Consider the following 27,293-nt stretch of genomic DNA (forward strand, 5'->3'; position numbering starts at 1 on the left):
TCCCCGCAGGGCCTTCCTGTTTCGGGTCTGACTGCCCCAGGCAGCGCTGAGGCCACCCGCCGGCCACCTTCCCTGCAGGGTCTCGGCATCCCGAGCCACAGGGCCAGGGAGGGCTGGGACACGCCCTGCTGCTCACATGGGGAGACTGAGGCTGGGGCCCAGCAGAGACGCCCCCAGCCAGCAGGCGGCCAGGACTTTCACTTGGGGCCTCTGAGACCAGGATGGCGGCCCTTTCTGGTAGGGAAGTGGCCCGGGCGGGGAGCGCTGGCTTCAGAGCGTGAGTTCCCCCCACCGTGACCTGGGTGGGGTCTCCAGCCCCCACACCCAGAAGCCCCTGCGAGCCACCCTGCGTGGGAGCAGAAAGAGCAGCGCTCCTGGAGGTACTGGGGCGCCTGTCCTGTCGCAGGGTGGTCAAGCAGAGGGCACGAAGGCGGGAGGGGGCCCCAGGCCCTGGCGGGCTGCACCCGGGTCTGCACTCCTGCCCTCGCCAGGTGGCGGTTTATAAACTACTAGGAAACTTTGATTTTTATTTTTTTTTTTGCATCATTAAGATCTTTGTGTTTTAATTCCAAGAACTTTTAAATTCCCGTTTTGAGATTAAATTTTAAGTACATAGTTTAAATGTATCTATTATTGTAATTATTGTGATTGGCTTTTAATTACCCGGTGCATTCTCGTTGGAAGTGTGGCCGTGAAGCGGGCCTGTCACTTGGGGAGGTGCCCCACGTTGCTCTTATCGTTACTATTACTGCCCTCGTGGTTATTTATTCTTTCCCATCCCCGCGGGGGTTTCCGGGAATGGAGCTGGGGGAGGCTCGCGCGCCCTCTGCCGGCCACGGGCGGGACTGCAGGCCGCGCCGCTCACCGCCGGGTCCTCGCCCGCAGGTGTCACCTCCCACCACCTGGCCCTCGCCATGCGGACCGCGGGGGCGCCTCCTCCCTGCCCGGCCCTGATGCTCTTGCTGCTGCTACTGGGGGACTCCCAGGGCCTCTTCCCCGAGGAACCGCCTCCGCTCAGCGTGGCCCCCAGGGACTGTGAGTGGGAAGGGGACCTTGGGGGAGGTCGAGTCCTGGCAGAGGCTCTTGCTTCCAAATTGGGTCCCCTGACCCTACCAGGAGGGGCGGCCCCAAATCAGGAGCCAGTCTAGAAGGGGCGTGACCCCCGTCCCACCTCTCCCTAGACCTGAGCCACTACCCCGTGTTCGTGGGCGGGGGGCCTGGGCGCCCGAGCCCCGTGGAGGACACCGAAGACCTCAACATCCAGCGCGTGCTGCGGGTCAACAGGACGCTGTTCATCGGGGACAGGTACAGGGCACTTGGGGCAGCGTGTCCAGGGGTGGCGTTGGCTGACCGGCCTGCTGTTTGGCCGGGTTGTGTGACCTTGGCCTTCGAGTGCTGGGCGGGACTGGCTCGGGTGTGTGAAGGTGAGGACAGTCCCTGGTGGTCCACCATGGTGGTAGAAGGCTGTCCTGGGGTGGGAGGTCCAGTCAGCCATGAACTGACCACACAGACGCCATGGGGATGGTCAGGAGGGCTTCCCTGAGCAGGTGACATTGGGTGGGACCCAAGTGAATCTTCAGCCAGGGGCACTGGGGGGCAGGGTGTTCCAGGTGAAGGGCAGAGGCTGTGCAAAGGCCCTGGGACAGGGTGGAGCCCAGTCTGCTGGAGGAACAGCGCGGCCCTGGTGGCTGAAGCAGAGGGAGTGGGGAGGACAGGGCGGTCAGCTGGCAAAGGACCCTGTGAGCAGTGGGAGGGCTTGGGCCTTGACCCGAGGACAGTGGAAGTCATGGGGGAAGAGAGGGGTCCTGGTTCAGGTCACAAGTACTCTCTGGTGCCTGCTGTAGGGAGGACAGACTGGGGACCAGGGCAGAAGCAGGGAGCCCAGAGTCTACTGGTCCAAGCTGGCAGCACTCCGGGCTGGACAGGGAGACTCCCTGGAGGGCCACACAGCCTGGGGCCAGCAGGGAGTCTCGGCACAGCCTGCAGCACGGCGGCCTGAGCTGTGTGGGACCAGGAGGGGAGGGGGCCGGTGTCCAGGGGTTCCTCCCAAAGAGCGGCCTGAGCCCCTAGACAGACTCAGGAGGTACAGGGTTGGGAGTCTGTCAGATGTGGCCTGGCCACGTTGCCTATGTGACCCATGAACCCCCCCCCCCCCCAGGCATCCAGGGGCAGCTGGATCCCGAGGGTGGATCTGAGGAAGCACAGGGCTGGAGACGTGGGAGCATGGGCATCGGCTGGGCGTCACAGGGTTGTGGACAGTTCCTGAGAGTGGACGGGGCTGCCCAGGAGGGGTGTCGTGGAGGAGGGAAGAGTCCCCAGTCCCGGGCCCATAGAGGAGAGGGCAGGCAGGGGACATCCCAGAGAGTCACAGGCAGCCAGGAGGGGGGGGCACGGGGGCTGCTTAGGAATAGCGTTTGCAGGAAGAGGGTGACCAGCTGGGGCAGAGGCCTTGAAGAGGACGAGGAGGGTGGACAGGTGACCGCTGTAACACTGAGAGGTTAGAAGGACCAAGGGCATGTGCCCGCGGAGAGACAGTCCCTCACCCCCACCCCGGCTCTTGCTCTGACATCCACACAGGAAGTGAGCCGAGGTGGGCGTGGGGGACAGTCTGTCTGGGGACACGTGCCCTTGGTCCGCTGAGGTGGGACATCGGGCGTGAGGTGGCCTGCGGTGTGAGTGGACCCGTTACAGGTGGGGTTGGGCCATTAGAGGGTCCACTCGGTGTTGGACATGCTGGTGCCAGAGGGGCTGGCGTGTGCCCGCATGTCACCTGTTGGACACCACGTTTGGGGGGGAGGGTGGAATGGGGGAGGGATGGCGGAGACCTCCAACCTGCCTGCCTCTGCCCTCTCGCAGGGACAACCTGTACAGGGTGGAGCTGGAGCCGCCCACGTCCACCGAGCTGCGGTACCAGCGGGTGAGGACGGGGTGCAGGCCCGTGGGCAGGGGTCCAGGACCAGGGGTTCCCACCCGCATAGCTAGGCTGCTGGGGACCCTGCCCCGCTCACCAGCTCTCTGCCCACAGAAGCTGACCTGGCGCTCCAACCCCAGCGACATAGACGTGTGTCGGATGAAGGGCAAGCAGGAGGTGAGCGGGTCCCTGGCCACCCCAGGCTCGGCCCCGCCCCAGCCCCCGGCCCCGCCCAGGGCCTGCTCCTCCCCCATCCCAGGGTAGGACCCTGAGTTTGTGCCCAGGTGGCCACCCTCCCGGCCGCCCTGACCAGTCCACGGTTGTCCAGCACAGGGCCACACGCCTATGCCGCCCCGACCCGCCCTGGCCCAGGGTCAGGGCTCCTCCTTCACCAGGGCTCGAACCTGCTGTCTCTATGGTTATGCTCAGAGCCTGAACACGCCCCCAAGAGGGTCTTCCGTCGTGGCCACGCCCACAGCCCTGACCTGGCCTAACTGCTGAAACACAGTATCTCCTTGTCTTGGCCCTTCCCTTGTCCCCAGCGGCCCTCCGTTCAGCCCCCACCTGGTCCCTGTGCTGGCCGCATCCCTGGCGCCTCCTTGCTCTCCTCCCCCCGCCCCGGGCTCCTCCCCCGCCCTAGCCACGCCCACCACAGTCCTAGCCACGCCCACACTGGCATCCGCTCGCCCCCACTCTAGGGCGAGTGTCGGAACTTCGTAAAGGTGCTGCTGCTCCGCGACCAGTCCACGCTCTTCGTGTGCGGCTCCAACGCCTTCAACCCGGTGTGCGCCAACTACAGCGTGAGTGTCCCTCGGAGCCCTCCCACCCCAGGGCCGGCCTCCAGCCGGTCCCATCTGGCCATGACACAGTGACCCCTACGAGAAGCCCCACCCGATCTGTCCCCCACCCCAGCTCAAGAAGGGTCAGCGTTTCCAGAGGAGGCCAGGGCAGCCGGGCGGTGATCCAAGAGCCGGTTCCAGTGGGAACTGGGATGGACTCTTGGGTGCAGAGTGAGTCGGTGTAGAAGGAGGTGGACTAGTAACTAGGACCATTCTGAGCAGGAAACTGGGGTTCACAAAGGCTAAGGGACTGGCCACGGTCACAGGGTCCAGGGGGAAGCAGGATCCCCCTGGAATGGAGGGCGGGGAAGCCAGGGGCTGCCAGGCCTCTACTCAGGCCCCATGTTCCCCACAGATGGACACGCTGCAGCCTCTTGGGGACAACATCAGTGGCATGGCCCGCTGTCCATATGACCCCAAACATGCCAACGTCGCCCTCTTCTCAGGTGAGTACCCCGGCCCCTGACCTGAGATCAGCCCCAGTGTTGGTCAGGCCTGGCACTTTCCATTCTTGAAGACTCGGTGGCTTAACCGGCAGCAGGGGACCAAGTATCTGTAAAATGGGCAGAGTCTCAGCCACTCAGAGGCTCACTGAAGGTTGGAACTTGGAGAGGGTCTAAACTCAGCCTGGGGTCAGGGATTCCACCTGCCACCAAGAATCTGCTGGGTCTGGGGCTCAGCCCAGGCTCAGGGCCATCGGGGTGGGACTCACTAGTTCCCGGCCCCAGCCAGGCCTGGGATTGGGATAGTGAGCCCCAGGCTCAGGGCTGAGTCTTGGGAGATGGATGGAGTCGGGGCCCCTTCAGTTCAATCTCTCTCAGACCTTCCCCTGCTCCCACCCGCCCCATGTCCAGATGGGATGCTCTTCACAGCCACTGTGACCGACTTCCTAGCCATTGACGCTGTCATCTACCGCAGCCTTGGGGACCGGCCCACCCTGCGCACCGTGAAACACGACTCCAAGTGGTTCAAAGGTGAGGCTGGGGGCAGTGAGCCCAGACCTGGGGGCTGGCGTTACGAGGCCCCCCAGAATCAGAGTGAAGGAGAGGACTCCCTCCTCGTCCCTGGAAGTGACCGGGCATCTTTACTCGGTGGTTGATCTTTGGCTGTCGAGCTGAGTCCCAGGCCTTGCGCCTGCTCGCCCGGCGCTCTGCCCCGAGCCTGTCCCCAGGTTTCTGCTGGATTTTTTTGAAGCTAAAGCTGGAGAAGACTGGGTCTAAAGTAGAGCTGGCCGGAGGTGGGCGGCTCAGGAGCCTGAAATGGAAGGACAGGCTGGGCACCGCCGGCCACGGCCCCGCAGACACGCAGGGGGAAGGGGACAAACTGCAGCAGATGTGGCCATCGGGACGGGGCGGACACGGGGTCTTCAGCTTCTGACTTCCTCCCTCCCACGAAACGAAACGTTTGAGCCCGGCTCCTTTGGCCTGGTGCCACGCTCAGTGCCCTGGCCATAAAAGACCTCCCAGACTGTGGGGCCCGCCCCGAGCGCCCCGCGTGGCAGGGCTGGTGCTGACTGCCCACCCCCGCAGAGCCCTACTTCGTGCACGCGGTGGACTGGGGCAGCCACGTCTACTTCTTCTTCCGGGAGATCGCCATGGAGTTTAACTACCTGGAGAAGGTGAGGCCACGTCCCCGGAAGCTGTGCAGTGGGCACAGGCCCCAGGGGCTCTGTGGGGGGTGTGGCGGGCGGAAGGGGGTCGGTGACGCTCCAGCAGCTCTGCAGGAGACACCACGGGAAGGCCACCTGGATACACTGTGCTGTCGCCGCCCACCCAGCTGCCGTCCACTCACCCCCGTCCACTGTCCACCTCCCTGCCACCCTGCATTCCCCCATCTACCCTCCAGCCACCCACAGCTCCACTGACCCCTTGGCCCATTCCCCACCTGCCACCCACTGACCCCACCATCCTGCCCCCACCCACCTGCTCCCCTGCTTCCCACAGACCTGTCCATCCCTCCACCTTCCTGCCCTGTGTCCACACGGCCCGCCGCCTATCAGTCTGTCCTGATTACCAGCTCGCCCACCCCCTCCTCCCACCTCTCCTCCGCCTGTGCATCCAGTTACCCAGCCACCCGCTTCTCCCTCGGAACCAACCGGCCACCCCCCACTGCCCCAGCCTCCCATCCACCCCCCACCCCACCCACCTGTCCCACTCTGTGGCTTCACCACGGCCCCCTCCTCTGCCTGCCCATCCACCCCCCTCCCTGAGACCACCGCTGCCCTCCCCCTCCCCTCCCCCTCGCCCATTCTTGGGGGCAGCCCCTTGTCCACCCGCCTGCTGACCTGTTGCCGTCTCCTTTCTCAGCCTCCTCCTCGTGTGTCCCTTCTCCAGACTTGCTCTGCCCCCAGCCCCGTCCCTCCCGCCCTGCCTTCCCTACTCACCTGCCGCTGTCCGTCCAGCTGTCCACCCAGCCTCCCAGCCCACCCAGGCAGCCACCCGGCAATAAGGGGCAAAGGCCGTCACTTTGCTGTGTGACTTGGGGCTGGCCACTCCTGCTGCTGCGCCTCAGCGTCCGCGTGTGCAGCGGGCCCGTGGCCTCCTTGGAGAGCTGGGAGGAGCCTCCGTGGCTGGCCCTGGCCGGCGGGCAGCTGGCCGTGGTGGGTCTCGCCCAGGCGCAGGCTCAGGCCCTGCCATCGGCTGTGCCCAGGTGGTGGTGGCCCGCGTGGCCCGCGTGTGCAAGAACGACGTGGGGGGCTCCCCGCGCGTGCTGGAGAAGCAGTGGACGTCCTTCCTGAAGGCGCGGCTCAACTGCTCGGTGCCCGGGGACTCCCACTTCTACTTCAACGTGCTGCAGGCCGTCACGGGCGTGGTCAGCCTGGGGGGCCGGCCCGTGGTCCTGGCCGTCTTCTCCACCCCCAGCAACAGGTCGGTGGGCGCCAGCGGCGCAGGCGGCCTGGGGGGTGCCGCCCTTGGAGATGGTCCCGGGTCCTGGGTGGGCAGGACTGAACCCGAGGGCCGCAGCCCCCCAGGGCGAGGCAGAGCAGGCGAGGGCTCCCGTCCCTGGGCTGGTCGGCTGCCTGGGGACGAGGGAGGGCTTCCTGGAAACGGCGCCCTGAGCCAGGCCCCGGGTGCGGGTCCCAGGAGGAGGCAGGGCCGCCAGGGCACCGCAGCGGGAGGGAGGCCCGAGGCTGGGATCCCAGCCACAGGAGGAGCACGGGGGACAGGCCATGCAGCAGCCTGGCCTCCCTCCCGAGAGCGCTGGGGGGACACAGGAGACTGAGGAGCGGGCGGGGGAGGTCAGAGCTGAGGCTTCAGATGGGGACAGGGTCCACGGGACAAGAGCAGCCGCTGGCAGAGGGACATCCAGGCAGGGACGTCCCTGAGCACAGGGTGGCCTTGGAGAGGGGCCGGCACCACGTCCGAGGGCCAAGGACAGGGACCCCTCCAGGCTCACCAGAGTGCCCCTCTGACCCCAGCATCCCCGGCTCGGCCGTCTGCGCCTTCGACATGACCCAGGTGGCCGCCGTGTTTGAGGGCCGCTTTCGCGAGCAGAAGTCCCCCGAGTCCATCTGGACACCGGTGCCCGAGGATCAGGTGCCGCGGCCCCGGTGAGAGCCCCTCAGTCCTGGGACACGGCCCTGTGTGTCCTGGTGCCCGGACATTGGGTGGGGCCCTCGGGTGGTCACTTAGCTGTCCTGAGTTTACCTGTGTCCATTATGCCGAGGGGGTGCCAAGGCCCTGGGGCAGCATGGCCGATTCCCAGGTGGACTAGGCCCCTCTGTGGGGACCTGCCTGACCGGCCTCTCCCTCCCAGGCCCGGGTGCTGTGCTGCCCCGGGCATGCAGTACAACGCGTCCAGCGCCCTGCCGGACGAGATCCTCAGCTTCGTCAAGACCCACCCGCTGATGGACGAGACGGTGCCCTCGCTGGGCCACGCACCCTGGATCGTTCGGACCCTGATGCGGTCAGTGCTGGGGGCCAGAGGCTGGGGTCTGGGTAGCACAGGGCCCCCTGAGCCTGCGGAGGACACAGGGAGTCGTCCTGTATGGGCACACACGATGTGGCTGAGTGCCAGTCTCTGAGGCCACCAAGAGACTGGAGGTAGACAGAGAGAGGGGCAGAGGGGACAGACAGACAGGAGAGCGAGGCAGATACAGAGGCGGCCAGGCCGGGCCCTCGGGGTCTCTGTCCTGCTGGGCACAGGGTGTCCCGGTGTGGCTGCAGGCAGGTGCCCACCCCTGCACTCTGTCCTGCACCTCACACCAGTCCGTGTGTCCCTGTGACCATGCCTGTGCCCCTACACTGGTGGCACATGGGAACCAGGGTGCCCTGGGTGCTGCTGGCCACCCTGACCCCCGCCCTGGCCTCCAGGCACCCGCTGACTCGCGTGGCTGTGGACGTGGGTGCTGGCCCCTGGGGCAACCAGACGGTGGTCTTCCTGGGCTCCGAGGTGGGTACTGTCCTCAAGTTCCTCGTCCGGCCCAGCACCAGGCTCTCGGGTCCTGCTGGGCCCAGCGTCTTCCTGGAGGAGTTTGAGACCTACCGGCCGGACAGGTGAGTCTGGGCGGTGGGCGGCGGGCGGCAGGCGGCGGCCGGACGGGCCTGAGCCTCATGCGCCTCCCGCCTGCCCCAGGTGTGGACGCCCCGGCGGTGCTGAGTCAGGGCAGCGGCTGCTGAGCCTGGAGCTGGACGCAGCCTCAGGTGGCCTGCTGGCGGCCTTTCCCCACTGCGTGGTCCGTGTACCTGTGGCCCGCTGCCAGCAGTTCTCGGGGTGCATGAAGTGAGTGCCCCCTGGGCCGCGTGGGGGAAGCGGGGGAGATGTGCCGGGGAAGCGGGGGGGGGGGGGTCGTGGGAGAGAACCAGGTCGAGTCAAGGGCTCGGCAGCACCCTGACTCACAGAGCAATGAACTCAGCAGAGGGCACAGCTGTGCAAAGGTCCTGGGGCAGGACTGAGCCTGGTGTGTTGGAGGGACAGCAAGGAGCCCATGTGGCTGGAGCAGAGGAAGTGAGGGGGGAGGGGAGGAGGGAGGCAGGGAGGGGAAGGGCAAGTCGTGCAGGGCCTTGTGGGCTGCAGGGAGGACTTGGGCTTCGGCTTGGAGAAGGTGGGAGCCCTGGAGGTCCATGGGAGGACCAGGGAGGAACTTGGCTCAGGTGTTCAGGGTGCCCTCTAGTGGTTGCTGTGGGGAGGACAGTCTGTGGGGGACCTGGGAAGGGAGGCCAAGGTGGGAGGCTGGTTCCCTCCCTGTCTCTGGGTGGGAAGGCCAGAGGCCTGTCCTGTGGTGGCCCAGCCTGGGCTCACCCCCAGCTTCCGGGCCCTGCCTGCTGTCATTGCAGACAGGACCCCACAGCATTCACCCTGAGGAGGCGACTGGGACCAGCCTGCCTCGCTCCAGGCTCAGGTCGGCCCATCCCAGGCCTGCTGCCTGGCCCCGTGGACTTCCCGAGCCTCAGTTTCCTTACCTGTAAAACGGGAAATGAAGAACACCCAAGACCGGCCAGGAGGACTCGGGAACTAGTGACAGTGACAGGGCCTGGCACCCAGGGGCCACCCTAGTGACTGTGACGTGGTCCATTCCAGGAACTGCGTCGGCAGCCAGGACCCCTACTGTGGGTGGACCCCTGACGGCTCCTGCGTCTTCCTCAGCCCTGGCACCAGGTACGGGGACAGCCCAAGCCCTTCCTCCACCCGGGCTGTGTGAAGGGTGACTGCTGACCGTGCCTCTGTCCCCCTCCACCAGAGCCACCTTCGAGCAGGATGTGTCCGGGGCCAGCACCTCAGGCTTAGGGGACTGCACAGGTAAGGGTCAGAGGGAAGCCAGGCGGGGGAGGGGCCGCCAACCCCAGTCCTGGTCCCCCTCCTGCCCTGGGTGGTGGGCTTTGGGGAGTGCAGGGGTCAACTTCCTGGCTAGAGAGGTGGGGGAAAGACAGATCCCAGAAGACAGACAGACACCAGGAGATACATGCCCAGAGAGAGACAGATGGACAGACAAGCTCTGGGAGACAAGGAGATACTGTGGACAGACAGACGGGCACATCCTGAGAGGCAAGTACTGGGGACAGATGCCAACAGACAGACTTTGAGGTGGACAGAGAAGGCAGGCGTGGCGCCACGGGTCATCCCAGCTGCTCAGGAGGTCCAGGCCAGAGGATGGCAAGTTCGAGGCCAGCCGCAACTAGCAAGACCCTGTGTCAAAATAAAATGGGCTGGGGCGCAGCTCAGTGGTGGGAGGCCTGGGTTCAATCTAGAGAGCCGCCCCCTCCCAAAGAAGGAAAGGACCGGGTGGCGGCCAGAGGAGACCCTGCGCTCATGGCCGCACCCACCCGCCCTGCAGGCCTCCTGCGAGCCAGCCTCTCGGAGGAGCGCGCCGGGCTGGTGTCCGTGAACCTGCTGGTGACCTCGTCGGTGGCGGCCTTCGTGGTGGGCGCCGTGGTGTCCGGCTTCAGCGTGGGCTGGTTCGTGGGTCTGCGCGAGCGGCGGGAGCTGGCCCGCCGCAAGGACAAGGAGGCCATCCTGGCGCACGGCGGCGGCGAGGCGGTGCTGAGCGTGAGCCGACTGGGCGAGCGCCGCGGGGCGGGCGCCGGGGGCCGCGGCGGTGGCGCTGGGGGTCCCCCCGAGGCGCTGCTGGCGCCTCTGATGCAGAACGGCTGGGCCAAGGCCACGCTGCTGCAGGGCGGCCCGCACGACCTGGACTCGGGGCTGCTGCCCACGCCCGAGCAGACGCCGCTGCCGCAGAAGCGCCTGCCCACCCCGCACCCGCACCCGCACGCCCTGGCGCCGCGCGCCTGGGACCACGGCCCCGCGCTGCTGTCCGCCTCCGCCTCGTCCTCGCTGCTGCTGCTGGCCCCGGCCCGTGCCCCCGAGCAGCCCCCCGCGCCCGGCGAGCCGGGCCCCGACGGCCGCCTCTGCGCCCCGCGCCCCGGCCGCGCCTCGCACGGCGACTTCCCGCTCACCCCCCACGCCAGCCCGGACCGCCGGCGCGTGGTGTCAGCGCCCACGGGCCCCTTGGACCCCGCCTCGGCCGTCGACGGCCTCCCCCGGCCCTGGAGCCCACCCCCGACGGGCAGCCTCCGGAGGCCGGGTCCCCACGGCCCGCCGGCCGCCGCCCTGCGCCGCACGCACACATTCAACAGCGGCGAGGGCAGGCCCGGCGACCGCCACCGCGGCCGCCACTCCCGGCCCAGCACGGACTTGGCCCACCTCCTCCCCTATGGGGCGGGGGACAGGACTGCGCCCCCGGTGCCCTAGGCCGGGCCGACGCCTTCGCAGTGCAGCCACGGGAACCGGAGCCAGAGGCCCCGCGGGCCAGGCCTGGGACAGCGCCCGGGTGCCCGGCCCCACCCCGCCCTCGTGGGGTCCCCTCGGCCTCACGGAAGCACAAGAGCTCACCGACCCCAGAGGGCGAGGACGCTGAGGGGCCGGGGCTGGCAGGGGACTGGCTACCCCCGGGGTGGCCTGCACATGGATTTTGGTTTCTTTTGCAGTTTTCTAACTAATTGCACAACTCCGTTCTCGGGGTGGCAGCCGGGCTCCGGCGGGCTGGGAGGGGCCGCAGCTGCAGACCCAAGCCCCCCCAGGTCCCTCCTCGCCCCTGGCCCCTGGCGTGTGTGGGTGTGTGTGCGTGTGCATGCCGTGTTCGTGTGCAGGGGGCCGGGGAGGCGTGCGTGTGCGTGCCTGCGGGCTGCGGTGGGCGTGTGCGTCCGGGTGGGCCGCGGGGCCATGTGTGTGTCTACGTGTGAGCCAGGCGCCCGCCGCCTGGGCGTTGGCTGAGCCGACCCCCGGCTTCCGGAAGGCCGGGGCCTCCGAGGTGCCGGTTAGGAGTTCCCACCCGCTTCTGTGGAGGGCAGCGGGGACAGGCCGGGCGGCAGGGGACGGAGAGCCTGCCCGGAAGTCACACTGGCAGCAGCCATCTAAAGGGCTGGGGGTCTGGGGGGCGGCAGAGGCGGGTGGGGCCCCCCTGTAAATATGACCCCAGGGTGGTCAGAGAGTCCCATGCCACCTACCCCTTGTGACTTCCCCCTTCAGCCTCCGGCTGACCATGCATGCCACGTGGCCAGCCCCTTCCCAGACCCTCTGGAGATTGCCTCCCCGCTCCTTCCCCATCAATAAAACTCTGTTTACAACCACCGGCCCCCAGGCTCTGTGTCTGCTCTGTTACCTGGAGGTGGCTGAGGACAAGTGGGGACATCGTTGGTTGAGATCCACAGCCAGCTCAAGGGAGTCAGGTGTGAAATGTGGGGCGTTCAGGGGATCCCCATTTCTGAGTGTTTCTGTAGTGGACATTCAGTGTACAGCCCACCCCCACTGGGGCCCGAGGACCCTACCCTTGCAGGACCCGCAGCCCAGTCTGGGGACCAGTAGCCTGTGGTGAACTAGGTCTGAGCACATAGGGCGGGGGTGACGGCCAGTGTCCGGGAAAATGTGTTTGAGCTGGTGATGTATGACCAAGACAGACAGCAGGACACGGTACAGGCTGACGTGGGGGAGAGGAATGGAGTGGCCAGGGAGGGCTTCCTAGGTGTCCTATCAACTGAGAGGTCAGCGGAGGAGAGGCCAGTGGGGGGCTGCAGAGAGTATCCACGTGCAAGAAGCCCGTGGCCAGAGAGTTGGTGTAGGAGGAAGAGGGGGCGAGGGGACCGGGAGGTGAGCCGTCACCACCATCCACGTCCAGAACTGCCACTTCCCATCCGAAACCTTAGGTCCATTGGACCCCGAGAACCCTTCCCCTCCCCCTGGCCTTGTGAATTTTAATTGGGGACAGAGCTATGGGGACTTTAAGATGGGATATGATCTGTTGGTTTTGGCTCTGGCCACGCCAGAGCGTGGCTGTCCATGCAGCACCTGAATACTGCAGGCTGGACCCTGGGCACAGGATGGGAAGGGACAGGCCAGTTCCCTGGCCTTGGGAGACCAGCAGGGCAGAGCGTGCCTGGTGTCTGTCTTTGTGGGTCTGCTCCTGACAGTGGCTCTGTGGGCCTGTCACTCCGTGCGGGGTGTCCGGCTCGGAGTCTCTGGCTCTGTCTGGGCCTCTGCTGTCTTTGTGTCATTCTGGTCCGTGTGTTCCTGAGTGTTTACCCTGCCTTTCAACCGGGGCTGCCACCGTGAGCCAGGGCGTCTGTCTCTGAGCCTAGGGGTCCCACTAAGACGGACTCCTTGGTCACCCTCACAGCTGAACTCAGCCCACGAGAGTCCGGGCTGGAAGGAAGGGCCATGCCAGGCACGGCGGGTGCACTGGCACATCATACTTGAGTGTTTGGAACTTGGTTTTAAGGCTGGAAGTGGCCCTGCCTGACCAAGCCAGTGGAGCGCAGCCAAAGCAGTCCTCCAAGGGAAACGTGTAGCCCCCAGATGCATCGATGTGGAAACGAGGGGCTCAGGCCCTGGGTTCCTTCCCCAGCACCACACACACACACATACACGCACACACACACACACAGAGCACGCCAGTCTCCACTGAGGAACAAAATAGCTAAGAAAGCCCTGAGAGGAGGTTGAGTCTGGCTTCGTGGGTGGGAGGCCCAGCCCCGGGAAAGCTGGGCACGGTCTAAGCGCATGGAGCAGAGCCGTGTTGAGCGGAGCTGTAATTCAGAACCCGGGGCGAAGAGCCAGCGTGTGCTCCAGGCGGGGACAGTGAGGACAGGGGTATGTCCCCACCCCTCCACCCTGGGCAGGCCTGGACGCCAGGCTGTGCAGAGACAGGTGGACCTTCGGTCCTCCCTATTCATGAAGCCACAGGGGAACAGGCCTGCAGGTTGGCACAGACCACCCCTGCCCATGGACAGACAGACTGCTCCAACCTGCACCCTCCTGCAGAGCCGGGGGCCTTGCACCAGAGCCAGGCTCCTCCCCAACCATGGTTCTTAAAACAAAACCACAACAAAACGCACTTCATTTTAAAAAAGAAAAAGGACACGGTGACTCCCTCCAGGGTGGTGCCCCCTCCAGGTGGCACCTCGCAGTCCTGACCCTTGGAATCCTGGGCTGGGGGGAGTCGGACTCAGCTCGAGAGGCTCTTGGGTGCCACAAAAACAGAAAGTTGGGGGAGGAAAAACTGGGTTTAGAAGCCAGAGATGGGAGAAGGGCTGGCGGACGCTGCTGCCTGGAAGTGATTTCGCAATACCCCCACCCCCACCCGCCCGCCAGCTCCGGTTCTGGCACTAACGGGAACAGGATGGGTGGGGCCTTCCACAGGACTGGGTCCCCTGCCCCAGTCCAAGCAGGTATAATGCCACTTCCCCAGGCCATAGAGACCCAGGACCACCAGAGAAGAGCCACCATGTCCCCCTGGAGTGGGCAGCAAATGCAGAGGTAGGTCCCCCGTGCACCCCAGTGGGCCCAAGGCCAGGCTGTGTAGAGACAGGCAGCCATCCCAGCCCCAAAGCCGCAGGGGGCCGAGCGGCTGGCACAGACCAACCCCGTACCTGCACACCCCTGCAAAGCCCAAGGGGCCTCAGGTCGGGCAAGTAGTGGGAGAGATCTGGGGCCATGGACGGAGGCTGTCCAGGCGATGTCTGCTTATCGGGCCAAGCCTGGAGGAGCAGGAGAAGCCCCCCCAAAGACACCCAGGGTTATGGTACCAAGTAGAAACCACCCCCCGCTTGACCCAATACTCATCCCCAGACCTGCCCAAAGCAGGACACACTTCCATGTCCAGGATCCCCTCTTGGCACCTGAGCCCTGAATTGTTCTCAGTTGCAGAACACAAGACAACCTGACCCTATGTGGTCACAAATAGAGTGAGGAAGAGGCTAGAATGGGCACTCCTGCCTTGTAGCGAAGGGCAGGAAGACTTCATGGAAAAGGGTCATTGGATCCAGGGATTTGTAGGTTGAATAGGAGTTCACTGGCTCTGTCATCAGAACACACAACTAGGGAGACAAGAAGTGACCCAGAAAACAAGCTGGATCAGAAGACACTAACAAGTCGGACTGTGAACAGTTAATAGCCCATTAGGGCTGGGCCAGCGATGGGCTAGGGCAGATGCAGGAGTTAGCTCAGAAAAAGCCAAAGCCACAGACTGAGGATTCTCCCTGGAACAGGGGTCCCTCCTGGCAGCTGTGGGGTGGGGGAGAAGAGGGAGGCCGGAAGAGGAGGAGGAAGTGATTGTAGTGCCCTAGCCCTGTTGAGCAAGGCGAGGGCACAGGCCAGGTGGCGGGAGGCGGAGGAGGGTCCTGGTGTTGTTGCTAGCGGGGCGTCCGCTGTTGCTCACCAGCACCTCTGGGATTGCCTCAGCTCAGGCGGCCTTGACCCCCCTCTTTCTAGAACCTTGTTCCTACTACTGCTGTTGGTGGTCTTGGCACGGGGTGTCACACCGAGCCCCAAAGCGTGCATGACCTTGCCGTCCCCTGGGGGCAGCACCGTCTCCTGCTTCTCGCCTGCCCGGTTCCCCGAGCACCTCCCGGCTGACACGGTCCACCTAGTGGTGGAGTTCTCCACGCTGACACAGCTGCCGGCTAGCGCCCTGCGCGGTGCCGCGGGCCTCCAGGAGTTACACCTGGCCAGCAACCAGCTGCAGGAGCTGCCCGCCAAGCTGCTGCTTCCTGTGCCGCGGCTGGAAGTGCTGGACCTCACCCACAACAACCTCACCCAGCTGCCCCTGGGCCTCTTCCGGGCCTCTGCCGCGCTCCGTGTCCTGGTGCTGAAGGCTAACCGGCTGAAGGCCCTGCAGGCCTCGTGGCTACTCGGCCTGAAAGCCCTGGAGCATCTGGACCTGTCCTCCAACAGCCTCCGGATGCTCCCCCCAGGGCTGCTGGCCAATCTTGTGGCCCTGCGCACCCTTGACCTTGGGGACAACCAGCTGGAGACCTTGCCACCTGACCTCCTGAGGGGCCCGCTGCGCTTGGAGCGGCTGCACCTGGAGGAGAATCGGTTACAGGTCCTTGGAGAGTGTCTGCTGGCAAAGCAGCCGGCCCTGCGCTACCTCTTCCTCAGTGACAACAGGCTGACCACAGTGGCTGCTGGCGCTTTCCACCACCTGAAGGAGCTGGACATGCTGGACCTCTCCAACAACCTGCTGTCCAGCGTGCCCAGAGGGCTCTGGGAATCCCTGGGAATGCCCTCCAGGGACATGAAGGATGGCTTTGACATCTCAGGCAACCCCTGGGTCTGCGACCAAAACCTGGATGACCTCTGTCGTTGGCTTGTGGCCAACAAGCACAGGATGTTCTCCCAGAATGACACGCGCTGTGCTGGGCCTGACGCCCTGAGGGGCCGGATGCTGCTGGAGGTGTCAGGGTCCCCATGAGGCCTGGCGCCGGGGTGGGGTGGCCGAGACCCCAGGGTTCCCACTGGTGCATGCGCCCAGGGCCCACTTGGCAGCCTCCTGACCTGCGCCCACACCTGCCCTCCCGGATGCTGGTGCTCCATTTCCCACCTCCCTTGGTCCCCGGGTTCCCCACAAGCCCCTGGTTCCTGCCTCTGGCTGCGTCCCTGGCCACATCTGGCTTTGTCATCCCCAGTTTAAGGGCTCTCTGAGTGCTGGCCTGACCTGGCACCACCCCAGGGACTTAATAAACACCTGCTGGCCCGAATCGGATGAATCTTGTGTTTCTGCACCCTTGATGCCCAGGATGGAAGAAGAGGTGGCGGTCACCTAGAGCCTGGGGTGCAAGACGAAGCTCCCAAGCCAATAGCCATGGGGATCAGATGGCCCCATGGCTTCTACTCTCCCTCCCCTATCTGGAGCCTTAACTGGCAATAAATCCCCGACAGTTGCTGGGTGTCGTTTTACAGGTGGATTCCTGCCAGAGCTTGTGTCCCAGATTGCCCAGGTCTCCGGTGCCTCATGCTGGCATGGGATCTTTTGAGGGGACGCCTGCCCAGGACCAGCTCAACAGGGCACTGAAGGCACTGGAGGGGCTGGTCGGAGGGGCATGTTCTCAGGGCTCAGATACTGGGCCCCTGCCAGTGCCAAGTTGGGCATGTGGGGGCTGGGGTCAGATTTGGGGGATCCTGAAGTGTTGGGGCACAGGCTTTACAGTCCCCTTGGAAGGCTATGTCCCCAATGAAAAGCAGGGACCTGAAGTCTAACAGTGGTTTAAATCAGATTCTTCACGGGGCAAGTGGTCCAGGCTTTTGAGCCTCAGTCTGCTCTTTGGAAATATGTGAACCCAAGGGACGGGCTGCTGGCTCCCAGCTAAGTTAAATGGCAAATTTAATTAAGAGCAGAGCACCCCGGTACACACCTGTAATCCCAGCTTCCGAGGCAGAGGCAGGAAGATTGCAAATTTGAGGCCAGCCTCAGCTACTTGTCGAGGACCTCAGCAACTTAACAAGCCTTTTTCAAATAAGAAAATTAAAAGGGCGGGGATCTGGCTGGGCAGTAAAGCATCTCTGGGTTCGATCCCCAGTGCAAACAAAATTAAGAAGAAAGAAAATCTTTGGAGGGGCTGGGGCTGGGGCTCAGTGGTGGAGCGCTTGCCTAGCACGCGTGAGGCACTGGGTCCGATCCTTAGCACCACATAAAAACAAATAAAGAAATCGTGTCCACCTACAACTAAAAAAATAAATATTAAAAAAGAAAATCATCAGAGACTTGCCCGTCACTTGGCAAGGTCGTGAGGAGGGCTGTAATCGCCCTCCATTGTCCCTGCGGCACAGCAGGGAAGGTGACAGGTGACACTGTCTGGCCAAGGCCAGTAGCTCAATCCTTGGGCACCTGGCGTCCCTGGATTACTATGGCAACCTCAGAGCGCTAGGCGAGGGGAGGAGCCCAGGAGGGTAGACTGGAGCCCCGCCCATGGACCTGCCCTGTGCTCTGTGCTCTCTCCCTATTGGTCGGTTCCAAGAGGCCCCGCCTCCGAGCAGCTATAAGGCGGGCGGGGCCGGCGGGAGCGGAGACTGCGGCCCGAGACTCGAGCCGGGACTGGGGTCCTTGGAGGCACCTGGCTCAGGTCCCAGGCTGCGAGCGACCAGGTGAGTGCTGCGGCCTGCTTTCCGGAGTCCCCCAGGCTCGGGACCCCCAGTCGGTGGCTGGAGAGGGTGCGGCGGTGTGGCAGGGGTTCGATGGGCCAGAACAGGTGGCTGAGACCCTTGGCCCAGTTGGCCCACGCTCAGGACCCAGTTGGGAGGGAACCAGGGATCAGAGGGCGCCGGGGTGGCAACAGGGGAAAGAGCCGCAAGTGGCCAGTCTGAAGTTTGAGGTCGAGCTGTGACCCTGCTGAGTGACCTTGGGCGCAGAGGGGACCTGTTGCCTGCAGCCCGGGCACCCTGCCCCCGGCTGCCAAAGGACTGTGGGCGGATCCGGATCCTGCAGCTACCACCTGTACCTCTGCCCGCGTGTGTAGGGGCTGCTTGGGCAGGTCTGTCCCTGGCAGGGGCAGTAGGGATCGCCCCCATTTTACAGAAGAGGAAACAGCTCAGAGAGGCGAAGGACCTTGCCCATGCTCACACAGCAGGTAATGGCAGGACTCGGGCCAAGTCTGTCTCTCCAGCCCAGGCTGTCACCAGTGGCAGTTCACTGAGCGCCCATGGGTTTATGCGTTGTCTGTGCCCTGCAGGACACCCACTCCATGGACCCTGGGAGGGAAAGCCACTGGCCCAAGCCACAGCCCGGGTGGACAGGACCCCAGCTCTGCGAGTTCAGGGAGGGCAGGAGCTGGGAGGGCTGGCATGCAGGAGTCCCCTCACTCTGTCCTGCCCCCAGGGTGACCCTGTTCGCAGCAGCCATGTCTGAGGATGAGGCCTCTCAGGCTCCCCAGCCCAACTTGTGTGAGCAGGACCAGCAGGTGAGGGGCTGCCCCCTCCGTGGAGCAGGGGCTCAGGGAGGGAAGGGGGACAGTACTTCCCGGGCGGTTTCAGGCAGATGTCCCAGCCCTGCCCTCACTGGGAGAACACAATTCTGGGCACATTGAGAGCCACGGAGAGGCTGGTGCAGCCTGCTGGTTCCCGAGGCTGTGAGGAGGTCCTGGCCAGGGACCATCTCCCAGGACACTGGCCCTGGCCAGCGCAGTCCCTCGTCCACTCTGAATCCCTACTGCCCCTTCCTGCCTGTGTCCACTGTCACTCTCAACAGTAACAGTAATGCAGCCATCAGGATATCATACTGGCCAGTCCCCATGCTCGCGGTCGAACACCACCCACTGCCCTGGAAACCCACTTTACAGATGGGGAAACCGAGACTCAGAGCAGGCAGGTCACTTGCCTGAGCTCACACAGCTCCGCAGTAGCCCACCAGAACCGCACCTGGGCCGAGGTGTCGGGGGCGGTGCTCTGACGCCTGGGTCCTCGTGCCCGCCAGTGCCCGCCAGGAACACACAGGACTCTGGGTGCTCCTGAGAACCAAGGCTGGCGCCCCAGGGGGCCGCCAGGCTTCTCCCTGACTCCCATCCCGTCCCTCAGCCTGGCCCGGCGAGGGGACGTGGGCTATGGGGTGGCTGGGCCCTGTCCCCTGGGCCCCTGACGGCACCCCTTCCCACAGAGCGTGGTGCAGCGGGTGGCAGCACTGCCCCTGGTCAGGACCGCGTGCACAGCCATCTCTGGGGCCTACAGCGCTGCCAAGGACAGGCACCCGCTGCTGGGCTCCGCCTGCCACCTGGCCGAGCACTGCCTGGGGGGCCTCACCAGCCAGGCCCTGGGCCGCGCGCAGCCGCTGCTGGACCGCCTGCAGCCTCAGCGTGAGTCCCTCCGCAGGACGTGCCCTGGGCTGTCCCCTGAACAGGGGTCCCTCCTTGGCTGTCCGCCACCCTGCTGCCTCTGATGTGCCGCCTGCCTGTCCCCTCACGTGACCTCCCTCGGCCCACCTGGTGCCTTGTGGCCCCTCCCCCCCAGCTCCTGCTTCCTGTCCTCCTCCCCTCCTCCCCCCCATGCCTCGCGGCCACTGTCTGTCCACCTCTGTCCCCTGGCCTCTCCTCCCCTGTCCTGAGCCCCACAGCCTCGGCCCAGCCGCCACCTCCCACATCTCCAAGGCTCCTGTCACCAGCTCAGGGGTCCATCTTGGTGACGGGCAGAAAGACCCCTTGCCCCCCATGTGAGCCAGAAGCGGCGGCCCCGGCCTGGGTCCCCAGCTCCTCTCCTGCTGTGGCCCTGGGCTGGCCGCTGGGCATTGCTGAGAAGTCACCTTGGGGCTGAGGGGCGGGGCAGGGGGAGAGCCAGGGCCAGGGAGGCGGGCCTTGCCTGGTGGCCCTCCTGCACCCTCCCTGGGAGACAGCCACTGGCTCCTCCTCCAGGTCCCTGTCCCACAGGCCTGATGCCCACCCGGCATCTCTGGGCTCTCTGTCTCGGGGCCTGCACAGCTGTCCCCCCAGCTGGGCCTCTCAGCTTTATCTCTCTAGGTCTCTTCCCCCCTCCTGTGTCCCCCACCTCCCCCATCGCTCCCCTCTAGCTCGCCCTCCCTCTGCATCCCTGCCTGTGTCCCTCTCTCCTCACCCCTCCCCTCAGTGGCCACAGTGAATGACCTCGCCTGCAGGGGCCTGGACAAACTGGAGGAGAAGCTGCCCCTTCTCCAGCAACCTTCAGACGCGGTACCCAGACCACAGGACCCGGGGCTGCGTGGGCTGGGCCAGAGCAGAGTGGGAGGAGGCGGGTGCCGCCCCGGAGCACAGTCCGACTCCTGCTCCCTCCAGAGCGAAAACAGGCCCTAACCGCAGGTGCCGTGGTGCAGGCCTGTCATCCCACGGCTCAGGAGGCTGAGGCAGGAGGCTGGAGCCAGCCTCTTAGTGAGGCCCTGAGCAGCTCAGTGAGACCTGTCTCTAAATAAAACACAAAACAGGGCTGCGGAGTGGCTCGGAGGTCGAGTGCCCCTGAGTTCAACCCAGTTCCCGAAGACCAGCCAGATGAAATAGTCAGTGATCAGCACCAACTCACACGCTGCCCGTGGGTGCTGGTGACCGCCCACGGACCCACGGACCTCACTTTCCGTTTTATAGAGGGAAAGTGAGGCACAGGGTCAGGAGTCTGAGGCAGGGGACAGGACCGGCAACGGGCAGCACCTGCAGTGGGGCCCCTCCCACCAGGTGGTGACCTCGGCCAAGGACGCGGTGGCTAGTAGTGTCACAGGCGTGGTGGACCTGGCCTGGCGGAGCCGCCGCTGGAGTGTGGAGCTGAAGCGCTCTGTGAGCCACGCCCTGGACACTGTGCTGGGCAAGTCTGAGGAGCTGGTGGACCACTTCCTGCCCATGTCGGAGGAGGAGCTCGGTGAGGCCAGCACCCTCCCCAGCTCCCCCTGACCTTCAGGCCCAGCGAGCCTCTCCGCAGTGTCCAGATCAGAGAGGTCCGGGACTGGCCCGAGGACACACAGTGGGTCAGCAGGAAACTCGAACCCAGGCCTGACCCTCCAGCCCCCTTCAGTGGACCCTCGGCCTGTCCTTCTGCAGAAGGACACCCAGACCCCAGCGGGGCATCTCGGGCTTACAGGCTTGAGGACCAGGGTCTCGAGCCTCGGAACTGGTCTCCGTGGCCGTGTGCCCCCTCCCCAGCACCCAGCGAGCAGAGGGGGCGCACCGCTCCTGTCTCTGTCTTGGGGAAGCAGGCACAGGCTCAAGCACTCGTCCTGTGGACAGGGTCCCCAGCCCCACTGTCCCCGAGCCTCCTGTCTTGTCTGGGGTCGTCGACCTGGAGACGATTCTTCTCAAGTCCTCTCTTGGGCACAGCAGAGTACGCGGGCCGCGCCCCTGGGAAGAGAGGCCGAGGCCTAGTGGGCAGCCTGGGTGCGGACCGGCCCTGGAGAGGCGTCTGGCTAGTCGGGAGGCAGCGGCCTGGGTGTGATGGTCTGCCTCCCGCCTCAGTGCCCCTCTGTGACGTGGGCTGACAGTAGAGAGATGCTGGCTTTGGGAGGCAGCCACGCTGACCCTGTCCCTGTCCTGTCTTCTAGCGGCTCTGGCAGCTGAGGCCCAGAGCCCAGAGGTGGGCTCCCTGGAGGACCAGAGGAGGCAGCAGGGCTACTTCGTGCGTCTGGGCTCCCTGTCAGCGAAGATCCGCCACCTGGCCTATGAGCACTCCCTGGGGAAACTGAGGCAGAGCCGACTCCGTGCCCAGGACACCCTGGCCCAGCTGCAGGAGGCCCTGGAGCTGGTGAGCGCCCTCCCCCTGCTCCCGTCCGCGGTGCCCCCAGCGGGCGTGGGCTGAGCCGGGCGCATCCGAGAGGCGGTAGCTGGGCCCCAGCGCGGGCTGCGGAGGCCCCGAGGATGAGCGCTGGCTGGACTTCCCAGGGCAGCTCGGGAGGAAGGGCCTGCCCTCCCCGCCCCGCCCTCTTGTTCACAGGGCTCCTCCTCCCCTCCCGAGAGATACCTGCTCCTCCACCTCAGGGGCTCGGGACCCCACCTGGGAGGACCCCACCTGGGAGGACCCCAGGCCCCCGCTTCCCCTCCGGAGTCCAACACATCAGCCAGACTGTCCGGGGCTGGCTCACGGGGCCACTGGCTTCTGGTCCCCCTTCCAAGGCTCCAGCTCCATCTGGACCCGCCTGGCTCCTGAGCCCCTCCCCTCATTCACGGCCTGTCCTCCCCACAGTGACCCCCAGAGGGCACTGTGGGCACCGTGTCCCTCCCTCCTCTGCCCCCAGCCCTCCATAGCTCCCACCTCCTTTGGGATCCACGTCCAAGTCCTCCCTGTGGCCCACGAAGCCTTGTGCAATCCCGGGTCCCTCCGGCCTCCTCTCCTCCCTCCCTCTGCTCCAGCCAACAGGGCAGGCTCCTCCTGATCCAGGGCCTTGGCACAAGCTGCGCCCTCTGCCTGGGGCACTTCAGTTCCTGCCTTGTCACACCTGGCTTCTGGATAACCATGTGACCTGCCTCGTCACTTACTGGGTTTTGACATCTCCCCTCCAGACTGAGAGCTCTGAGGACAGGGACCTGCCCTGCTCAGCCACTCAGTGGTGTTTACTGAGCACCAACTGTGGGCCTTGCTGCAACACTGGCTGGCCCATCCCTGGCAGCAGCACATAGTTGAGGCTTACTGGATACACATGGGGAAGTCAGCTGTGTGCCGTGTGCCGCCACCCGCGCAGCTTGCCCACCGTGGGAAGCGGCGTGCTGTGGCTCCAAAGCATGCCAGGAGACTTGCCCCTTTAACCACCCATGAAGCACCAGCTCCTGCCCCCTCCCTGCCCCCGTCCACATGCCGCGTCCTGTCTGTGGCTCTGAAGGCCCGCGCTTCACTCCTGTCCCAAATCAATTTTTTCTTTTTCTTTAAATATTTGTTTTTCAGTTGCAGTCGGACACAATACCTTTCTTTTTATTTATTTATTTATATGTGGTGCTGAGGATCGAACCCAGGGCCTCCCACTTGCTAGGCCAGAGCTCTACTGCTTAGCTACGTGGGTGGACAGGACCCGCGGTGTCTGGCCCTTTCCCTCAGCGCAGCGTCCTCAAGGTGCCTTCCCGATGTGACAGATGCCTGTCATCCCAGCGGCTCAGGAGGCTGAGGCAGGAGGTTAAGAGGTCAAAGCCTCTCGCCGAGGCCCTGTCTCTAACTAAAAACTTAAAAAGGCTGAGGACGTGACTCAGTGGTCGAGTGCCCCGGGGTCTCCGTCCTGCGGAAAAAGAGGCCGGTGACTTCCAGAGGCACTGGGACCTTGTTTGCTTCCACCTACTTTCCTTGGCAGTGCTGGGGTGGACCCAGGCCCCGCTCTGCCGGGTGCTGTCCTGCCCCCGCGCAGGTGTGCGGCTGCACCTCTGTGGGACGTGGGTCCCCAGCAGCCCTCTGGGCACGCCCTGTCCTTGACGCTGAAAGCATAGTGCCCCGCCTCAGGCCATGATGTGTGCCTGGAACCCCAGGGGTCTGCCAGCCCGAGGGAGCACGGGAGGGGAGCAGGGACCAGTGTGTCCAAGAGCCGGGGCAGCTGTGGAGCTGCGGGAGGGTGGGTCCTGAGGGGCAGTGAGGTGGGGGGGCAGGCTGGCCTGCCAGATCCTCAGACCTGGAGGTGGCATCCAGATGGTGCCCACTAAGTGCTCACTGAGGCTAGTCCAGGTCCTCAAGCCCCCAACCCAGATCCTTCAGCCCCGGCCTCCATCCCTGCAGATCCACCGATCGCAGAGCGGGGCCGGCCCCTCCCCTGCAGCCCAGCCTGGGAAGGTGACGGCACAGTGGGAGGACCAGCGTCCCCTGGAGAATGGACGCAGGCGCAGCCAGGTGAGGAGGGGGGAGGGGGGCTGGTGGGGGACAGGTGGGGGACAGGTGAGGCTGCAGGGAACGTGGGTTTCTGGAACGATTATGGGCGGCCAGGAGCCAGTCTTGAGCTGCCTAAACCAAGGTTGAGGTCAGCTGGTTGGGGGACCCTGGGGATAACCCAGACGGGGCAGCGGCCCTACTGTGTGTCACAGAGAGAAACTGAGGCCCAGCGGGGTTTCAGTAGCCCTGTGTCTGCACGGCGGAGACTGAAGTCCCCAGCCCCACTCCAGGTCCACTGAGGGCCAGAGGGACCCCACCCCGGGCGTGGCCAGGCCCCTGAGGTCCCGCCCTCTGCAGGCGGAGCTGGAGACCCTGGTGCTGTCGCGCAGCCTGACCCTGGAGCTGCGGAGCACGGTGGAGGCGCTCGAGGCCAGCGTGCGGGGCCTGCCCGCCAGCGCCCAGGCGAAGGTGGCGGAGGTGCGGCGCAGCGTGGACGCCCTGCAGGCCGCCTTCTCCGACGCCCGCTCCTTTGGGGACGTGCCGGCGGCCGCGCTGGCCGAGGGTCGGGGCCGTGTGGCCAGGGCCCATGCCTGCGTGGACGAGCTGCTGGAGCTGGTGGTGCAGACCGTGCCGCTGCCCTGGCTCGTGGGGCCCTTCGCGCCCATCCTCATGGAGCGGTCCGAGCCCCTGCTTGGCCTGGAGGACTGGGTGGACGAGGTGGTGGGCGACCCCGACCCGCGCTGGGCGCACATGGACTGGCCGGCCCAGCAGAGAGCCTGGAAGGCCGAGCACGGCGACGGGACGGGCCTCCCCGGGGGCGCCGGCGTGGAGGAGCCCGAGGCCCCCCGGCGCCAGGTCAAGCACACACTGATGCCGGAGCTGGACTTCTAGCCCAGGGCGGGGCCGGCCTCTGCTGCCCCCTGGTGGCCAGAGCCCGCGCCAACGGCCTTGCCCGGCCTGGGCGTAGCTGGGACCTTTGACAGGCGGGGACCCTGGGGATCGCGCGGCCTAGGCAGGGGCGTGGCCGCAAAGCCTCTAAAGCCATCCTCAGCTCTTTACCGCCCTGTCCTGCCCCAGCCCCCAGGGCTGCTCAGAATCCCCTGGGAAGGACGTTCTGCCCAATGGTGTCCTTAAGGCTTTGGAAGGGAGCCCCTGTCCTCCAGACTGGTCATCCCACACTGAGGGGTCTCCAGAGATGCAGCTGCGCCCACTCAGCCCACCAGACCCAGGTGCTTTGTCGTTTGCTCTCCAGAATAAAGACGCTTCGCGTTGTCCAAGGGTCCAGGGCCTCTGTACCTGGTGGATGGGCCTCAGAACCAGGGTACAGGGGCCTCAGAAGAATGGGACCGCAGGACACGAGGGTAGCGGCCTCAAGTCAGCATTAGGGGCCACAGAGGAGTGGTACCTCCCTGTGTGTGGAGCCTGCTGCCTGAGCCAGCTGGGCCTCGGCACACCGCCTAGGGGGAAGCCCTTCTCACCTTAGTATAAATAAATTTCTTGGAGACCGCAGGGAGAAAGACCTAAGAGAAGGAAGCGGATGAGGAGGCCCCTCTTCCGCTCCCCTGACCTGCTGGGCTGGCATGGTTGTGTCCCCTGCTGCGCTGGTGGGGTGGGGGAGACAGGCAGGGCAAGGCCACAGCCAATCTTGGGGGCCCTTCCATCTCCTGACCCCATTCTTGGCTGCCCCTCTGACTCCCCTGTGGCTGGAAGGGTGTTGGGAAACCACCATGTGGCTTGGTGAGATCAGGCTGCCCCCTGGCTTCCTTGGTGCCTGTCCCGAGGATGGCTCTGGGAGCCCAACCCCTCCCGCCAGCCAATTGGCCTCCGGCCTCTGCTCTGGAATCTCCATGTTCCCTGTGGCTCTCAGACCCACCATCCAGCTTCACTCTCTGACACTGGTCTGTGTCCACCTCCGGGCCTTTGGGGAAGCTGTGCCCACCTCCCGGGTGCCCTGCCACCCTCCTGCCTGACTCTAGGACATGTGTTGCCCACCCTCCAGCCTCAGCTGTGCCTCTTCCAGGAAGCCTTGCGGGCTGCACCCACTGGGCAGGCCCTCCTCCACCCCCAGCCAGCTAGGAGAGGCCAGGACTCCTGCCTGGCCCTGGGCCACGGCCCCTCCCACACCAGGCTGCCATGCTGCAGGGCCAGGCCTGGTGAGGGGTGCCCAGGCCGGGGAAGGGCATTCTGGTACCGGGACCAGCCCTGGCAGAGGCATGACAGGGAGTCACTTTTGAGTGGGTGGGCGGAAGAGAGGGGAGAGAGTGGTCAAGGCTACCCTGCCACTTGGGTTGGGTCCCAACTTGCCGCCAGCTACAAGGGCAAGGGATGTCCCTGAGCCTCTTCTCTGGGAGCCGGGAGCGAAGGGGTGGCAGCTGTACCCACCCCAGTAAAGACCCATGCACTCGATTGCTGGATCCTTCAACAAGCACTTATTGAGTGCCTGCTGTGTGCAGGCACTTCTCTGCCCTGGGGACACAGTATCATGTCCTCTGGGAGTTTACAGTGCAGTATGGGAGACAGATAATGAGGAGGAAAACAAGTGATTTTAGTGTTAATAGATGGGAAAAATGAAAGGGGAGGGGTGGGGGGGCGGTACAAAAGGGTGAATATTTTAAGTTGGGGAAGCTTACGGAGGCTGCTCTGAGGAGGTGGCATGGAGATAAGGGGTTGGGGAAAAGGTGGCCTGGGTGGAGCCAGAGCCTGTGCAGAGGCCCTGGGACTGGACCAAGCCTGACAGGTTGGAGGAGCAGCAGGGAGCCCCCATGAAGGAGGGTGGGGAGAGGAGCCAGGGAGGGGACCCAGGACTCTGGGCAAGACCTCGGGGGCTGTGGGCAGAGGAGGGGGACTTCACAGGGGTGTCCATCATCGTTTTTACTGGCTTTCTCTCGCCCACTTGGCGGAGGCTGCCTTTGGGAAAGGGAAGGGCACGTCTGGGGCCCTCCTGCCACCCTTGGAAGCACAAGCCTCCTGAGGAGGGAGGGAGTGGGGCACCCCTCTATGTCCAGACTGTTTTGCTGATTCCAAGGAGACGGCCTGGGGTCACCAGGCCAAGAGGCCAGACCCTGCCTCCTCCCAGCTCGGCCGGAGCGGATTGGATGCGCTGAGGCTGGGATCCCATCCTGGCGGGGTCCCAGCGGTGGGCAGGGGACGCCCAGGGAGGGCGAGTGTTAGCGCTGTGCTTTGCTGGCCCCCTTGGTCCACCCGTAGCCCACTTGGCGCGTGGGACCCGAGACTGTCCGAATCCTCTCTGTCACTTCCTGGCCCTGTGGCCTCAGGCCCACGACACCTCCTCCTAGGAGCCCAGCCAGCTCCTAGGGCACCTCCAGCTCTGCTCCGCTCCATCTTGGTCTGTATTTTGACCCAAGTCCTTGCTAGAAAGGGACACGTCCCTTCCCTTGTCAGGACACCCCTGCTCTTGCTAAGCGAGTGCTCGTGGGGTGCCAGTACTGGGGTGGAGAGGTCACAGGTGTGACCTTGCTTCCTGCTCAGCACCAGCCTGATGGGCCCCAAAGTTTCCCAAGTGTCAAACGTGTGCCAGGCACTGTTCTAGGTGCTGG

General features: G+C 65.0%; 3 protein-coding genes across 7 annotated transcripts; all 3 read left to right on the top strand.

Moving 5' to 3' along the window:
• Window positions 1–28: 28 nt before the first annotated feature.
• Window positions 29–11,821, top strand: Sema6b (semaphorin 6B). The gene is made up of 17 exons (XM_076872087.2): window positions 29–380; window positions 886–1,035; window positions 1,182–1,305; window positions 2,857–2,917; window positions 3,026–3,088; window positions 3,610–3,711; window positions 4,106–4,196; window positions 4,605–4,724; window positions 5,280–5,368; window positions 6,400–6,617; window positions 7,169–7,300; window positions 7,507–7,656; window positions 8,064–8,246; window positions 8,326–8,472; window positions 9,271–9,348; window positions 9,431–9,489; window positions 10,025–11,821. Exons 2-17 carry the CDS (start codon window positions 915–917, stop codon window positions 10,936–10,938), a joined length of 2,652 nt encoding a protein of 883 aa, XP_076728202.2. The 5' UTR covers window positions 29–380; window positions 886–914; the 3' UTR covers window positions 10,939–11,821.
• A 2,091-nt stretch (window positions 11,822–13,912) lies between these two features.
• Window positions 13,913–16,169, top strand: Lrg1 (leucine rich alpha-2-glycoprotein 1). Its single transcript, XM_076872099.2, has 2 exons — window positions 13,913–13,998; window positions 14,953–16,169. The coding sequence occupies exons 1-2, from the start codon at window positions 13,916–13,918 to the stop codon at window positions 15,932–15,934; spliced, it is 1,065 nt and encodes a 354-aa protein (XP_076728214.1). The 5' UTR covers window positions 13,913–13,915; the 3' UTR covers window positions 15,935–16,169.
• Window positions 16,170–17,515: 1,346 nt separating this feature from the next.
• On the top strand, window positions 17,516–25,013 carry Plin5 (perilipin 5). 5 transcript variants are annotated; one of them, XM_076851224.2, is made up of 9 exons: window positions 17,516–17,604; window positions 17,976–18,086; window positions 18,335–18,416; window positions 19,109–19,304; window positions 20,068–20,150; window positions 20,643–20,823; window positions 21,500–21,699; window positions 23,647–23,757; window positions 24,094–25,013. In XM_076851224.2, the coding sequence occupies exons 3-9, from the start codon at window positions 18,357–18,359 to the stop codon at window positions 24,625–24,627; spliced, it is 1,365 nt and encodes a 454-aa protein (XP_076707339.2). In that variant the 5' UTR covers window positions 17,516–17,604; window positions 17,976–18,086; window positions 18,335–18,356; the 3' UTR covers window positions 24,628–25,013. The 5 variants fall into 5 exon arrangements, with proteins under 5 accessions (XP_076707339.2, XP_076707360.2, XP_076707349.2 ...); XM_076851265.2 differs by having other exon boundaries at window positions 17,521–17,604; window positions 18,035–18,086; XM_076851245.2 differs by lacking the exon at window positions 20,068–20,150.
• The last annotated feature ends 2,280 nt before the right edge of the window (window positions 25,014–27,293 follow it).

This window comes from Callospermophilus lateralis, chromosome 1 (genome assembly GCF_048772815.1).
Source record: "Callospermophilus lateralis isolate mCalLat2 chromosome 1, mCalLat2.hap1, whole genome shotgun sequence".
NCBI classification, from domain to species: Eukaryota; Metazoa; Chordata; class Mammalia; order Rodentia; family Sciuridae; genus Callospermophilus; species Callospermophilus lateralis.

Excerpts from the sequence above, each read along its gene's own strand:
- Sema6b (XM_076872087.2), top strand. The coding sequence starts at position 915 with ATGCGGACCGCGGGGGCGCCTCCTCCCTGCCCGGCCCTGATGCTCTTG. Across the intron at positions 3,089-3,609 it reads GGATGAAGGGCAAGCAGGAG|GGCGAGTGTCGGAACTTCGT; the intron begins GTGAGCGGGTCC and ends CCCCCACTCTAG. Across the intron at positions 3,712-4,105 it reads CGGTGTGCGCCAACTACAGC|ATGGACACGCTGCAGCCTCT; the intron begins GTGAGTGTCCCT and ends TGTTCCCCACAG.
- Lrg1 (XM_076872099.2), top strand. The coding sequence starts at position 13,916 with ATGCCACTTCCCCAGGCCATAGAGACCCAGGACCACCAGAGAAGAGCC. Across the intron at positions 13,999-14,952 it reads AGTGGGCAGCAAATGCAGAG|AACCTTGTTCCTACTACTGC; the intron begins GTAGGTCCCCCG and ends CCCTCTTTCTAG.
- Plin5 (XM_076851224.2), top strand. The coding sequence starts at position 18,357 with ATGTCTGAGGATGAGGCCTCTCAGGCTCCCCAGCCCAACTTGTGTGAG. Across the intron at positions 20,824-21,499 it reads CATGTCGGAGGAGGAGCTCG|CGGCTCTGGCAGCTGAGGCC; the intron begins GTGAGGCCAGCA and ends CCTGTCTTCTAG. Across the intron at positions 23,758-24,093 it reads ATGGACGCAGGCGCAGCCAG|GCGGAGCTGGAGACCCTGGT; the intron begins GTGAGGAGGGGG and ends CGCCCTCTGCAG.